General features: G+C 34.7%; 1 protein-coding gene across 6 annotated transcripts in view; it reads left to right on the top strand.

The window, feature by feature from the left end:
• Positions 1–16,553, top strand: part of Ylpm1 (YLP motif containing 1) — a 72,322-nt gene that overhangs the window by 44,322 nt on the left and 11,447 nt on the right. For 3 of the 6 annotated variants that reach the window (XM_027931540.2, XM_071607664.1, XM_071607663.1), the window contains 11 exons: positions 42–134; positions 576–768; positions 1,244–1,362; positions 2,206–2,360; positions 6,969–7,031; positions 7,302–7,421; positions 7,645–7,821; positions 7,907–7,990; positions 8,673–8,756; positions 11,693–11,773; positions 14,869–14,920. In XM_027931540.2, the coding sequence (XP_027787341.2) occupies positions 42–134; positions 576–768; positions 1,244–1,362; positions 2,206–2,360; positions 6,969–7,031; positions 7,302–7,421; positions 7,645–7,821; positions 7,907–7,990; positions 8,673–8,756; positions 11,693–11,773; positions 14,869–14,920 (1,221 nt within the window). The remainder of the gene's footprint in view (positions 1–41; positions 135–575; positions 769–1,243; positions 1,363–2,205; positions 2,361–6,968; positions 7,032–7,301; positions 7,422–7,644; positions 7,822–7,906; positions 7,991–8,672; positions 8,757–11,692; positions 11,774–14,868; positions 14,921–16,553) is intronic. The other 3 variants (XM_071607660.1, XM_071607661.1, XM_071607662.1) reach the window with 3 other exon arrangements.

The raw sequence follows: 16,553 nt of genomic DNA, 5'->3' as shown, positions 1-16,553 counted from the left end.
TTTTACTGTTATAACATTTTATCCCTGGTTTTGTTTACCAGATATATCCACTAATAAAGTTGAACAGATACCCTACGGAGAAAGAATAACCCTACGCCCAGATCCGCTACCTGAAAGGTCAAGTTTTGAGACAGGTAGGATTCCCAGAGAGTTCAGTATTTTCAAATCTAATTTTAAGGCCTTATTATTATATAATTTTGTTTTTAGTAAGATTTCTGGGCAGTCCTCTAACATAGCTAAATGTTTCTTTTTAAAAAAATTATTTATTCTAATTAGGTATATATGACAGCAGAATGCATTTTGATTCATTGTACACAATTGCAGCACGACTTTTCATTTCTCCAGTTGTACATGATGTAGCATCGCGTCATATATGCAGTTATACATGTACCTAGGGTAATGATGTCCATCTCATTCCACCATCCTTCCAACTCTGTTGCCCCCTCTCCACTAAATGTTTCATTAAGTTGAATTTAGGGCAGAAATTTATGCTAATTCTAAAGTTAGATTTATACTTTTCTGCTTTTATTTCTCAAAAAAGGAATATATTTCTTATTTTCTGTTGTGTTTTATAGACCATACAGGCCAGCGAGATCGCTATGATAGAGATAGAGACCGTGAGCCTTATTTTGATCGTCAAAGTAATGTCATAACAGATCATCGAGATTTTAAAAGGGATCGGGAGACACATAGAGATAGAGACCGGGATCGTGTTATTGACTATGACCGCGATCGATTTGACAGAGAGCGCCGACCCCGAGATGATAGGTATACTCTGAAAGATTTCTTTGCTTGGTGTGCCAATTATTATTTTTAAGTTCAGCAAAAGTCAGTGTACCTAAGGAAATTTAGTAAATGTCATAATCTTCTGTGTGTGTATGTGTATAATTTGGAGAAGAAAGAGGAATTCTGGGCCAGTTTTTAGGAACACTGGTTCTTGAGTTTTGCTAGCTTGAATTCCAGATAATTAAATGGGAAATGGAGATAATGCAGAAAGGAAAGGAAATAGTATTTTGAATAAAGGTACAATCATTAATTATAGGCATATAATTTTATTTTTTCAGTTTATGAGCTTCTTAGGTTTGTTTATATAAGGTAGATCTAAGTGAAAAAGTAAAGTCAACATATAATATTGGCTATGTGGAATAACTGTAGAGGATTGGGCTGATAATGATGTTGCATTATAAAGCAGAGATTCGAAATAATTTTAATTTACCAAAATACTTCCTGTTATGCCTTCTAGAACTCAGTCATATCGAGACAAAAAAGACCACTCCTCATCCAGAAGAGGGGGATTTGATAGACCATCCTATGATCGGAAGTCTGACCGACCAGCCTATGAAGGCCCATCCATGTTTGGAGGTAGAGTGATGCCTTGTTAATAATAAGGATATTGAGAATGTGACAAAAGGGGAGATGCTTTTCATTTCAGCTAAAGATTTAATCTTTGGAGTAAAATGTACTTGAAGATTTCTCAGATGGCAGTATTATCATCAAAAATAGCAAACTCATTAAATAAGATGTAAATTGATTTAAAGAAATTTTGGAAAATAGAAACAAAGTCACTTGTAATTCCATCACCCATCATACTACAAATATTATAATTTTTATATTTTTCTTCTCATTCTCTCCTCATATACATATTTGTGAAATTGGGATCAAAGTATAAATGCGTTTTTTTGTTTGTTTTGTTTTGTGATGCTGGGATTGAACCCAGACTTTGAGCATGTTAGTGGCTCTGTGACATTCCATTGTGTAGACAAAATATAAGAAAGACCTTTATTGTTGGACATTTAAGTTGCTTTTAGTTTTTCATTGCTATGTAACTTACATTTATTTATTTGTAAGCTGATGACTCTTGTTCTTAAAATTGGAAAGCAGAATTTACTGAACTATTGGTCATGCTTGGGATTGTCCAGCACAATATTTATTATTTTACTGTGTCCTGCTGTTTGTCTTTTTCATACATTTAATATAAAGAAGGATGAACTCAATATTTTGTAGAACACTGTTTCTTGAAATATATATAAATCTTTTTGTTTTCTTGATTTCAGTAGACTTATATTACTTTAAATCTCCTCTAATTAAAGTAAAAGCCTTCAAATCATTAGACTTTTTGGAAATTATGATTAAGATGTGGGTAGACGGTTAACTTTCAAAATAATTTCTATATAAATAATAACTGTTCAACTGCTGGAATTCTAGGAGAACGAAGAACTTACCCAGAGGAGCGAATGACCCTGCCAGCTCCTTCGTTAAGTCACCAGCCACCTCCAGCTCCACGGGTTGAGAAGAAGCCCGAATCAAAGAATGTGGATGACATTTTGAAACCACCAGGCCGGGAGAGCAGACCTGAAAGAGTGAGTCATGGAGTTGACTAGATTTTTGTAATTCTGAAGATGATAAGAGATTCATTATAATATCCTGAATAGAATTTTCTTTCTTTTCTTTTTTCATTAAAAAAAAAATTTGTGGTTGTAGATGGACAGCATGCCTTTATTTTATTTGTTTATTTTTACTTGATGCTGAGGATCGAACCCAGTTCCTCACACATGCTCAGCAAGCGCTCTGCCACTGAGCTACAGCCCCAGACCTGAATTTTCTTTCTTTTCTGCAACATAGAAATAATATCAGATTCAAGCTACCTTACCCTCTCTAAATCACCATATAAACTCACAAACATATTATGGAACCCCTTAGTTAGTCCTAAATTTCATGACAAAAAAAAGATAGTGGAAAACTTTTAAAATTCATGAAAGCTCAGTCAACCATTTTGAAACAGGTAAAAGTAGTTTTGATTTTATAGGACAAAAAGAGGGAGAATTAGGAAAGTTGATTTTTGCTTAGGCTTAATTTCCTAGTGACTTCCAAATATACACATTCTTTTTTTTTTAATTATTTTTTTGTAGCTGCATGCAATAACCTTATTTCATTTATTTATTTATTTATATGTGGTGCTGAGGATCGAACCTAGGGCCTTGTATGTGAAAGGCGAGCGCTCTACCGTTAAGCCATAATCCCAGCCCCCCAAATATATGCATTCTTTAAAATTTATCTTCTATCGCAGAATAATTATTCTATTTGAATAAACTGATATTAGAGATTTTATCAAATATTTTGATCCCATATGTAGGGAATTAGTAGGTCATTGTTTTACAGTCTTTTTTTTTTTTTTTTTTTAACTATTATTGGAAAGCACAGCTTTTCTATTGTTGCTGTTTGCATGATACAGTAGCCTCCCCTTATCTGTGGTTTCATTTTGTACAGTTTGTTACCTGAGGTCATCAATGGCCCCAAAATATTAAATAGAAAATCTCAGAACAATTCATAATTTTAAAATTACATGCTGTTCTGAGTAGCGTGACAAAATCTTGTGCCATCCTGCACTGTCTTGTCCAGGAAATGAATCATTCCTTTATCTGGCATATTCATGCTGTATATGCTCCCCACCTCTTGGTCATTTAATAGCTGTCTCAGATATAATACAGTGACTGTCACAGTATTGCAGTGCTTATATGTAGAGTTTTGTACTATTTTTGTTTTTAGAGATGAAACTGCTGAGGGTAAGGTGGTACTACTATTGTCTTTTACCATCCCTTTACTTTTAATTTATTTTGTTTTGAATATAAATTGTCTCTCTTAAGGACACATAAAGCTGAATCATGTTTTGTTTTTGTTTTTGTTTTTTAATGTAATCTTTTTTCTATTGGTTTCCCACCCCTCCCTTCTTATGTGCTATAATTAAACCTAAGGTCTCACACATGTTAGGGAAGCTCTCTACTACTGAGCTATACTCCCAGCACAGTCTGGGAGTACAGACTTTTGATGAGATTGTTTAATCCATTTACATTCAAGGTTATTTTTTATGTAATTGGCTTAATTTCATTTTGGGGTTACTCATCACAAATGTATAGAAATACAGTTGATTTTTTTTGTGTATTCATCTTAGATTCTGCAGTATCACTGACCTCACTTATCAGTTTCAGCTGTTTTTAGTGAATTCTTAGGATTTCCTGTATATAAGATCATGTCATCTGGAAATACAGCTTTATTTTTGCCTTTCTAAGCTGGATGTTATTATTTCTCTTTCTAGGCTAATTACCCTTGCTGAAACTTCCATTTCAGTGTTAAATACACATGGCAAGAGTGGACATCCTTATTCTTGATCTTAGGATACATAGTATTTTATCATTAAGTATGATGTTACGTGTGGATTTTTCATGGATGTACTTTTTTCAGGTTAAGGAAGTTTCCTAGGTTCTATTGAATGCTTTTTAAATGTCAATTAAGATGATTAGTGGGGCTGGGGTTGTGACTTAGCGGTATAGCATGTGCCTGGCATATGAAGCACCGGGTTCAATTCTCAGCAACACGAATAGATAGATAGATTGATAGATAAGCATTGATAGCTAAAACACACACACACACACACACACATACACACACAAATAAAGATGATAGTGTGATTTTTGGTGTTTGGTTTTGTGGGCCTTGGGTGTAGCAAGTGCTCTACCAACTGACGAGATTTTTGGTATTTAGTATATTGATATGATACACTAAATATAATATTCCAAATATATTGATATGATGCGTTTCATTATTTGATTTTTATGTTTATCCCTGAAATGAATAACACTTGGTAAAGGTGTAGAGTTCTTTTCATATATTACTGGATTCAGTTCGCTAGTATTGTTGAGGACTATTACACCCATATTCATAATAAATATTGTAATTCTTGCATGATATCTTTGTCTGGTTTTAGTAGCTGAGTAATTCTGGCAAAAATAATTTAGGATTATTCTTTCTGTTTCTGGAAGAATTTGTGAAGAATTGGTAGAATTCAGTGATAAAGCCATCTGGGTCTGGATCTTTCTTTGTGGGTAGTTTTTTTTTGTTGTTGTTTTAATTACAAGTCTCTTCACTTGTCATAAATCTATTCAGGTGGGCTATTTCTTTTTGAGTCAGTTTTAGTAGTCTGTGCCTTTCTAGAAATTTGTCTATTTCATCTAAATTATCTCATTTGTTGGTATACCTTTGTTCATAGTGTTCCTTTATAATCTTTTTTTATTTCTGTAAAGTTGGTAGTCATGTCCTCTCTTTTATTTCTGATTATAGTAATTTGAGTCTTCCCTTTTTTTTCTTAGTCTCAGTAAAAGTTTATCAATTTTGTTGATCTTTTCAGAACCAGCTTTTGATTTTAGAGTCTTGTTTTCTGTTCCTATAGCAAAATACCCAAGACTAGGTACTGTGTAAGGAAAAGAGACATTATTCAGTTTATAATTCTGGAGATTGAAGAACATGGTGCCAGCATCTGCTTGGCTGTAGTAGGACTTTCTGGCCACACGGAAAATTATGCGAGAGGAGAGATGACATGGCATTACAAAAAGCCAGAGAGACACAGAGGCTAGGCTCACTCTTTTTCTTTTCTTTTTTTTTTTTCATTTTACTTGGATTTCCATTGTATTTGATTATATAGTATATAACACACTGCATGCTACATACTATATCACATAACCTTCTAGCAGCAGTAGATGACCATACTGAGTTTTTTCAAGAAAAAACTTTCTTAATCAATGTTCTCCAAACCCTTTGATATATAACAATTAACTCCAGGTATGCACCTCTTTCCATCAAATTCTACTGATAGGGAAAATGGGCAACCCTTTTTTCCTTGCCTCCATTAGTGAACTTAGGGTTTGGCCACTCTGCGGATAACCAAACACATACCCATTATGCTGAGTCCTGAAGAATCTTGAACCACATTTTGGCACGCTAATCTAAATCAAAACCTTACTCCTAAGGCCTCTTAAAGGTGACTGGGTTCAGCTCCTTTCCCACTAAACCATGCAGCAACCTAGGTTCACTCTTTTTGTAACAACCTGCTCTTTTTTTTTTAATAACTTTATTTTTATGTGGTGCTGAGGATTGAACCCAGGGCCTCACGCGTTCAAGGCAAGATCTCTACCACTGAGCTACAACCCCAGCCCCAATAACCCACTCTTGAGGGAAAGATCCGGGTTCCCTCAAGAACTACATTACACATCCCTAGTGATGTAATTACTTCCCACTAAGCCATCTCTTTTTTAATACTTCTATTTTATTTATTCATTCATGTGCAGTGCTAAGGATTGAACCTAGTGCCTCACATGTGCTAGACAAATGCTCTACCACTGAGTTGCATATACCTCCAGCCCCTAAGCCATACCCTTTTAAAGGTTTTACCCTCTCAGCACTGCAAACTGAGTGGGGACCAACCTTCCAGCATATGAACCATTGAAGAACACACTCAAACCATTCTAAACCATACAAGTTGTTTTTTTTTTTTTTTCTATTTTATTACATTCTGCTCTAATCTTTATTGTTGCTTTCTGTTTTCTTTTTTAATATTTTTTTAAGTTGGACACAATATCATCTTTATTTGTTTATTTGTTTTTTAGAGAGAGAGAATTTTTTAATATTTATTTTTTAGTTTTCGGTGGACACAACATCTTTATTTTATTTTGATGTGGTGCTGAGGATTGAACCCAGGGCCTTGCACGTGCTAGGTGAGCGCTCTGCCGCTGAGGCACAACCCCAGCCCCCTTCTTCCTGTTTTTTTAGGTTTAGTTTGCTCTTCTTTTTTCAGTTTCTTAAGATAGAAATTTAGGTTATTGATTGTACATCTTCTTTCTTAATATGGGCTCTTTAGCACTTTTTTAGCTTTATCCATTGAACTTTGATATGTTGTTTTTATTTTCATTCATGTCAGACTCTTTTTTGACTTCTGTTTTGATTTTTTCTTTGACTCAGATTATTTGGGAATATGTCATTTAATTTCTACATATTTATAAGTTTGCCCAGTTTTCCTACTGTTCATTTCTAACATTATTCATTTCTAACATTATTCATTTTATCTTAGGTCATTGTTAACTAAGATCTCATTGCAAAAAAAAAATCTCCTGAGTGATTTTTCTCTCATTGTGTTTCAGATTGTTGTTATAATGAGAGGATTGCCTGGCAGTGGAAAGACACATGTTGCAAAACTTATTCGAGTGAGTATGGGATAGTTAAAAAATCAGTTGTTTATGTTAGTGAGCAATGTGTTAGTGGATCCATGGTACATGTCGTCCCATATAAATTTTTTTTTTATCTATTGAAACAAGTGTTTTTGCCTCTGCTTGATTTGCAACCATCAGAAAATTATATATTATTTAACCATAAGAAAAAAATGTTGGTGTTCTCAGTGAATTAACATTCTTTAATAGTGTTCATAGATTTCTTTTTTTTTTTTTTTTTAACCTTCTTGACTATTTGATTCTTAGGATAAGGAGGTAGAGTTTGGAGGGCCTGCACCCAGAGTTTTAAGCCTGGATGATTACTTCATCACCGAAGTAGAAAAAGAAGAAAAAGATCCAGATTCTGGAAAGAAAGTTAAAAAGAAGGTGTGATATATTCTTTTAGATTACATTCTTAATTTAATTCATTAATAGTATTTAAAGAGGAGAGAGAGATGTGCGTTTTTGAAGACTAAAACTTCTCAAAGTTTGGAACTCAGGTGTGAAAGAAAGAGTACAAAAGCGTCTCTATCTAAATGCTAACCAGTAAAAAAAATCTAGGATGAGTCTTTGCTTGTGCTAACTTCAGACCTTCTTGGGGGGATTTTAGGTAATGGAATATGAATATGAAGCTGAAATGGAGGAGACTTACCGTACCAGCATGTTCAAAACCTTCAAAAAGACTCTGGATGATGGCTTTTTCCCCTTTATCATTCTGGATGCTATCAATGACAAAGTTAGACATTTTGACCAGTTTTGGAGTGCAGCAAAAACCAAGGGATTTGAGGTATGGACTTAAGAGAACTTTAAAACACTTCATTTACATGTAAGTTTTATATTTCTTTGCCTAATCATTATTTATTGTTGCTTAGGTATATTTGGCTGAAATGAGTGCAGATAACCAGACCTGTGGCAAGAGAAATATTCATGGAAGAAAGCTTAAAGAAATAAATAAGGTGATTTCAGAAACAGGGTGGTAGAGTACCCTAATCTTTATTTTTCCCACCTTAGCACTGTTATCTGGAAGTCCTTGTTTATCCTGTTTTCTTTTTTAGTTATAGTTGGACATAATATCTTTATTTTATTTATTTATCCTGCTGAGGATTGAACTCAAGGCCTCGCACGGTCTAGGCGAGCACTCTACCGCTGAGCCACAACCGCAGGCCCCCCACCCTTTTAAATATTTTTTTTAGTTGTAGTTGGACACAATTCCTTTTTTTTTTTTTTTTAATATTTTTTTTGTTGTCAATGACCTTTATTTAGTTAATTTATATGTGGTACTGAGAATCGAACCCAGTGCCTCACACCCGCCAGGCAAGCACTCTACTGCTTAGCCACAACCCCAGCCCCATTACCTTTATTTTTTTATTTTTTTAATGTGGTGCTGAGAATCGAACCCAGCACCTCACGCGTGCTAGGTGAGCCCTCTACCACTGAACCACAACCTTAACCCCTATCCTGTTTTCTTTTCGAACATCTTTTCTACCTGTTTTATAAACATTTCTTTTCCTGTGTATATATGAAAGGGGTGGCTTGGCTCTTCCTAGAACAGTACTAGTTAACTTTATCTTGGATACTCACTTAGTCTTTATATGAGTAGTTTCTAGAAATTACTTGACCTCCTGAATTTCTTAATAGATGGCTGATCACTGGGAAACTGCACCTCGTCACATGATGCGTCTAGATATTCGTTCTTTGCTGCAAGATGCTGCTATTGAAGAGGTATGTGTGTATCTTTAGCTTAAATACTGTTCAAAAACTTTTTTTTCCCACCTTTTGTACTTTGAGAAATGTAAAACATATAGAAAAGTTACATAAATAGTATAATACCTGTACCTCAGGTCTTTCATTGAGATATACCAATTATTAACATTTCGCCACCTTTTTCTCTGTATAGATATATGCTTAATATTATTGTTATTAATGTTGGCATTATTATTTGTGGAACCATTTGAGAATTAAGTTGCAGACCTCACAGCTTGTCACACTTAAATACTATAGTAGACATCTCCTAAGAACAAGAACATTCTCTTATAAAACCAGTCAGTTATCAAGTTCAGGAAATTTAACAAGTTTCCTGATTACATTTCTTGAATTATATATAGTTTCTGTGCAGATCTTATCAGCTGTTCCTAATACATGCTTTATAGCGATTTCTTTAAATTCCAGAATTTAATCCTTTCATGTAAAAGTAATTCTCTGCCTGTTATGATAAAGACAGAATTTTTTTTTTAAAGGCACATCACACACCTGCTGTATTTAGACCACTTGGCTATTCATCTTTTAAAAAAAAAATTTAATATGTATTTTTAGTTATTGCTGGGGTTTATTTTATTCATTTATTTATGTGCAGTGCTGAGAATTGAGCCCAGTGCCTCACAAATGCTGGGCAAGCACTTTAACACTGAGCCCCAGCCCCAGCCCCATAAAGACAGAATTTTTGAAGAGCGTAGGCCAGTTGTTTTTTTGAAGGAGCCTCAGTTTGGGTTTGCCTGTTTCTGTGTGCTAAGATTTAGGTTGAACTGTCGCCAGCTAGCTGGACTGGCAAGATGAGCTGGGTTCAAAGGAGCTAGCTGCAGCAATAAACTGAGAAAACGGCGAAGAAACCATGCAGAACAAGAACATGAGTTTCGAATGTGGGACTGCTCTGTGATCTCAAGGGTCAGCTCCACGCTGGATAGCACTGGAAGGAGCAAGAGAAAGAGTACACCCAGAACCCCACTATTTTTTTGGGAAAAGACATTTGATAGAGTATTCCACCGAAAGAAGGCAAGGGATAGGGTTTCGAAAGGTGAAGTCTTGCTTGGTGAGCAGATTGATTGACATCTTGGCAGGTCACACCCATCTCAGGTGCTGTGTGGGATCACAGGCAGAGCAAAAGGAAAGGCTTTGCACAGCCCAATCAGCACACAACGCCACAGCAGTCCCCTCACATGCTCAAATGCGCATAGCTCACACACACAGCCCATGGATGGCTCGTGACATTGAACATTAGCAGGAATTCTACATGAGTGATGTTGTGTCCTCAGTGCTCCCCATTAGGAGTCATATGATGTTAGTTTCTCTCTTTGTTGTGATTTAGACACTGCTTGATTAAGGTAATATCAGTCAAGTGTTTCTATCTTTCTCTTTTTGTAAGAATAATTTATAAGGGAAATTCTTTGGAACTGTGAATATCCTGTTCTCTAACATATTTTCACTTGTTAGTAATTCTTGCCTGAATGAGTTAATTTGGTGGAAGAAAATCTTTATCATGGAAAGGAGAGATTTTTCCATTTTAATTGCTGTGTGCTTCTGTTCTGTTTGATCTCTCCCTGTGAGTGGGAGTTATCTGTACTCAATGTTGTCGTTGTGTTTTTAACTGTCATACCACTCCTCAGCCCATTTCCTCTGGCTTCTGCTCTTTCTATTACCTAGTGACTCTCTCACCAGTGATTTCCATGATAGTGGACAATTCTCTCTTCTATTACTTTACTTTGCCTACCTTCCTGAAAACATGTTTTTATCTTGGCTTTTGTGAGTCTACACACTTCTGGCTTTGCTTTTCTGGCCATCACTTTTCAGTGTCTTTTATTGACTTTTCCTGCTTCCCAACTTTAAGACTCTCTGCTTAGCTTTATTTTTACTTTGCACATTATATAAATGATCTGACTCTTTCTGGCACCATATATTGCAACTCCTGTGCCCATCATGGTAGTTTGGATTGCCATTTTTATACCTTATGTTACAATCTTAATTTTTTAATGGGGGATTATAGGTGATTTTTATAATTCTTCTATGATTATTTTCTAAATTCTCTGTCAAAAAAAAGTATCTTCACTTTAAACTCAACTAACTCACATCCAAACCTGTTCCTCTTTAAGTATTCTGTTTTTTCAATTAAAATCACCAATCAGATATTTTTTATTTTTTTGGTACCTAGGATTTAACCCAAAGGCACTTAACCAGAGAACCACATCCCCAGCCTATGTTTTACTTTTTGAGACAGGGTCTCACTAAGTTGTTTAGGGCCTCACTAAGTTGTTGAGTTTGGCTTTGAACTTGGAATCCTCCTGCCTCAGCCTCCTGAGCCAATGTGATCACAGGCCTGTGCCACCATGTCTGGCCCAGTCACTTGATTGGTAAAGCTAGTAATCTGAAAATTATCTTTGATTTTTACCCTCCCCTATACCATTTGACCTTATCTATTTACCTTGTAATCTGTTACAAGTTTTGTCAATTTTACTTTGTAACATAGCTTCTCAAATCCACGTACTCTTATTTGCATTAACTACCATTCTGGGCCAAGTTACTATCATCCCACTTTTTACTATACTTTTTCTTATATTTTAAGATTTGAAACATAAGTTTACTTATTTGGAAAAAAATACTTGTTAAAGGTTGTAAAAAGAAACCCAGTTATCCATAAACATTTAAAACAAGTAACCATCTACGTGGAATAAAACATTATATTTAATCTCGTAGGGAATTATAAAAATGGGTATCCAGGCCAGAATATTGTTCTGTCTTTATTAGTTATGTTTCAAAATTAATAGTAAGTTTGTGCTTTGCACACTGTGCAAAGTGCTTATTCCTGATCTTAGTAATTCAGTGGTTTTCTAAATGTTAACTAAATGTTTTTTGTTTGTTTGCTGTTTAATGATTACTGTCATCTCTAGGTAGAAATGGAAGATTTTGATGCAAATATTGAAGAACAAAAGGAAGAAAAAAAAGATGGAGAGGAAGAGGAAAGCGAACTGGTAGGAGACAGACCAACCACTTTGAACAAAGTGTCTCTTTATTAGATTTCTTAAGGAGGTTTTATATTCAGATCTGTGGTCAGATTACTACTGTTGATATACACTTTTTAATGGTAAAAGTTTCCATAATCATCTTCAAGGAAATTTTTGGATACTTTTTATTTTTCCCTAGACCAAAAGAACCCTGTGTTAAAAGAAAACTTTTAACAGAGTGCTAAGAAACTTACCTTTGTACTTATTCATCTATTTGTGGATAGTTTTAGGGGAATATACTTTTTAAGAAAATTATATTTGAAAGGGCATTCTTACATTCCAGCAGATATGTGGTAACAGCCTACCCAACATATGCGTAAATTGTCTCTTCTTTGCTACAAGATCTCAAAATCGAGTTTTTCTGTCAACTAAGTCAGAACTTAATTGAATGAGGAGGCAGAGGGTTGCCACTGGCTACTGGATTTGTTCTTCTGCATTTTATCCTGTTAAGTGATGGGAAAAATTTTGATTGTGTAGCCAATGGATTTTGCTTAGGCTGATTAGAAACTTACATTTGTGAGTTTGAAGTTCCTGTGTACTGTAAATGTTTTTGATCACAACTCTGTAGAGATGTTTGCTTTACCCTGTTATTGAAGAAAATGCGACCTATAGAGTTATGTTGAATTTTCAGTATTTGCTAATGAGGTACAGAGATAAGCAATGCCTTGGAATAGTGTTGCTTTTTAAATCCAGACTATTATTTGGTTTATTTAATATTTCACCTTTGCTAAAGTTGCTTCTCATATTCCTCTGAAAATGTATAAATCGAGAACCCTCATTCCTGGGGATTCCCAGAGTATAAAGACTCTCCGAGGAGTGGTCCCATCAAACCCATGTGTGATATAGAGGACTCTTGATAGAAACTGTGTTTATATAGAGATGGTGTCAACCTACATTCATAGATTTTAAATGTGGATTAAAAAATAAGCTTTAAAGTTAATGGCATTTGAGTCTCAGTATGTTTTTTCTTAAACAAAGTCTATTTTTCCTAAGTTGTATTTTGACATACCTAATCTAAAATGTAGGCAGGAAATTTCACTTAAAGGTCCACCCTGTTCTGGACTATGGTTAATGACCTCTTTAGCTTCTTGCAGCATATATATTGCTAGAAAATGACCATGTGAGAAGTCTGCAATATCATTAGCTTTCTGAAGCTCTACCTTTATAGAGATTTCAATTTAGGATATGGTTCATAACATCTCAGTTGCTTGGGTGTAGGTCAAAACTTGGAGCTTTTAATTGAATGTACTATTTTTTAAAGTGAAACACACTATAATACTCTATTTTTACATCAGAGTCATGGCAAGGAAGCCTTAGAGTTCTACCTTGCTGGACTATCTTTTATTTCCAAATGGCCTAACAGTTTAAGCAGTGGGAGAATGGTAGAGTTTTAAAGAACAGGATGGTTCCAGCAGGCAGAAATTAATATCCTTGTTTACTTTATGTTCTAAAACTTCTCTTAACCCATTCAAAGACCAGAATCCAGGATCTTCTACTGTTGCACTCTATCCCAAGAGTAAAAGATTCTTGGAGAATATTAACCAAAGGGTTAAGAGCAAGTCTTATTTCATTCCGACTATTTTGACAGAATTCTCAGTAAACTTTGCATTTTTCACTCTGTGCTTGATTGATACACTGGATGAAATTAAAACATTTCTTGGTTAAGAAAATCCTTGTTGGGAGATCAATGGTGTAGTAGTTTGCCTTCTTTAGTGCTTCAGTATACCTAGTAGAATTGATTCAGAGTTTTTATTCCAGTGATGCTTAAGGATTTCAGATGATTTTTGATGTATCACTTATACAGGCTTCTTCAGTACTTAACTTTTAGCATCAACGCTTCAGCATAGCTTTCTTGTGGTTTGTTCTAGTAATGTATTTGGAAAAGATGATATAATTTATAACCTGAAATACCTAGTAAGCTGAAATTGAACTATTAGTTCTGGCTAGAAATGTGTAAAACCCATAAGTTCCCTGGTATAATGATTCTGCTGCTCAAGTAAACTCTTCCATAGAAGCTGTTGTCATATTTTCAACACACCTTCCAACTTAGCTGTGTCAGTCTGTTCTATGAACTCGAATATTCTCAACAGTAGAGAGATATAATGATTCATAAAAAAAAAAAAAATTGCTGACACCTTTGATGAATTTGTCCTGTTTTCTAGGTCCTAATGTTAAAGTTTCTGTGTGTTAGGGTCTAATAGAAAACAGTCCAAGTGAAGGAAAGGGCAGTCATGATAAATCACATGTACTTGCTAGGTGAATAAATGCATAATTCACTAGATGCACTGGAAAACTGGAAACTGTTTTGGGAGTTTGAAATAAACCACTCAGTTATCTCATGATACCTAAGATGTAAGTTGGTTGTGGAGACTTTTGTTTTTTCGTATAATGGGAAAAAGTAAATTTAAAAAGACATCAGAAATAATAATCTAATTTCCAACTGATGAAAGAGAAATGCTCTGAAATTGATTCAATAAAATTAGTCTTTGTAAGATCTAACTGGTACATGGATTGAGTCATTTTAAAGTGAGTTTGAACTTCATAATTGGGTAGTTGGGTTCAGTGATACCAGCCCTCCTCCTTTCTTTCGAGTACTTAAAAACACTGGACTGTCACGTAACTGTCTTGAAGAACACATTTTGGACCTCCTGCTACAATCACTTGAGAATAGCAGCCGTGATAGAAAATCACCTAGCTAGTGATTAATATCAGACACAGAATGATATTAATTTTGGCATAGTAGCTATCTGTACATTCTTACCATAATTGCTATACAGCTGTTGTTCACACTACAATTATGAGCTCTGAACCATAGCTGCCTCAAAGCGCCTTCACAATACTATACTGAAGTGACTACCCTGAAATTCATGCATGAAGTTTGGCAAATTTGGTCTTTTAGTTTCTTCAAAGATAATGAGATTGTGTTTTCCCTAAGGATATATTTACAACTAGTGAGTGGAAACTGAATCCATTCCCAGTTTTAATGCTTTTCCAGTTCAAAAGTGTTTTGCATGTATGTGTCTCTTTCTAACCCTTCGAGCTTCTCTCTGTGTACGATTTAGGGTTACATTCCGAAAAGCAAATGGGAGATGGACACTTCTGAGGCAAAGCTAGGTGGGTATTTCCTTTTTCCTGTTTTTATATGTGATACCTCATGGTAATGGTCATAGAGCTTTCTGCTATAAGAAGAACAAATTTCCCAAATCTTCAGGTGAAAACACAATTTTTGGCCCGCCTCACATCCTCCAGTCTGTTTCATTAGCTTTTGGTTTAACTAGTTATATCTTGTGACAGAGTGGAAAAAGATTATTTAAAAGAATTGCTCTATTCCATTTGAAGTTTTTAGAGTACAGTGAAATATTTGATGAATTTAATAATTCTATAACTTTTAACATTCATTTTTTTATATTGATCAGAAATATTGGTGCTGGTGACGTTTCTTCTTTTAAAGAATATTTAATTGCAGCCCAAAGTTGAACCTGTTTATGAATACTTTGGATAAGGATAATAATTATTAAAGTCTAAAGATTAATTAAAAGGCACATATTTTTCTTGTAATGAATTAGAGGTTCTGGATATAGGGAAGTGAATATCTAATTCAGATTTTTGAAGAGCCTGCTTTATGAGATTCCATATAAATTTTCCTTCAAGTTGTCGTTAGCACCAGGTTACAAGGTAAACCAGTTAAAATGATTATTTAAATCAGACTTCAAAGTTGCTTAATGTGAGGTTTTCCATCATGCCAAATAAACAAAAACACATAATCAAGCAGATTCCTCCAGTATTTTGTGGTGATACTGTAAAGCATTTTAAAATTTTTATTACTTCATTTAAAGAAAACAGTTTAACATGTCGATTGAGATGTATCAGAAAAATTTTAAGAAAACATGCTAGGAAACTTTTGGAACTACAAAGGCCTTAATGATGTGTGAATTATGACTGTCAGCCTCTGCTGTTCTCTTCCTGGTATCATACTGTGACTCCAAAACTTAAGGAACTGTCTAAACGTCTTTATTTCATAGAACAAATTTAGTCATTTAGCCTGCTTCACTCCCTAGGACACATTGTGTTTCTGGCACCACAGAAAATACACATTTGTGAAAATTATGCCTTCTGTTTTGCACAGCTACTGGTGCTAGCTCTTGATATTGACTATGTGTTTAAAAAGTAGTTCCATAAACAGTAATATTACCGTTATTGGGATAGGTTTTTTCTTTTTTTGTAACAGGAATTGAATTCAGGGGCACTCAACCACTAAGTCACATCACCAGCCCTTTCTGTATTTTATTCAGAGACAAGGTCTCACTGAGTTGCGTAGGCCCTCAGCCGCCTGGCTGGGATAGGTTCTTTATAATAAAATCTAAACATTTGTTAGAGCTGGTGATGTAGCTCAGTGCTTGCCTAACATGTGTGAGGCCCCAGGTTCAATCCCCAGCACTAAAGACAAACAAAAGACTTTTTTTTTTTTTAAAAAGCATATGTTAAATGAAAACTATGTATGTTTCACTGACATATTCTACTTTTCTTTCCTCTGTGGGAAATTTTAATAATCACCAACTGTCTCCTTCCTTAGACCTGAAGCACATATATGTTTAAATGCAATTAAATATGTAGAGAATAATAACCACATTAATTTTTTATATAATGACGCTTTGGTTCTACTTATTCTACTTATTTTGACATTAGGTTGAAGTTCGAGGCTTATGTACTTTGGAAATAATCTATAAGACACTAAGACCATTTCTTT

Source organism: Marmota flaviventris, chromosome 2 (assembly GCF_047511675.1).
Source record: "Marmota flaviventris isolate mMarFla1 chromosome 2, mMarFla1.hap1, whole genome shotgun sequence".
Lineage (NCBI taxonomy): Eukaryota > Metazoa > Chordata > Mammalia > Rodentia > Sciuridae > Marmota > Marmota flaviventris.
The sequence above is the reverse complement of the archived record's forward strand: the minus strand, read 5'-3'. Positions and strand labels throughout refer to the sequence as shown.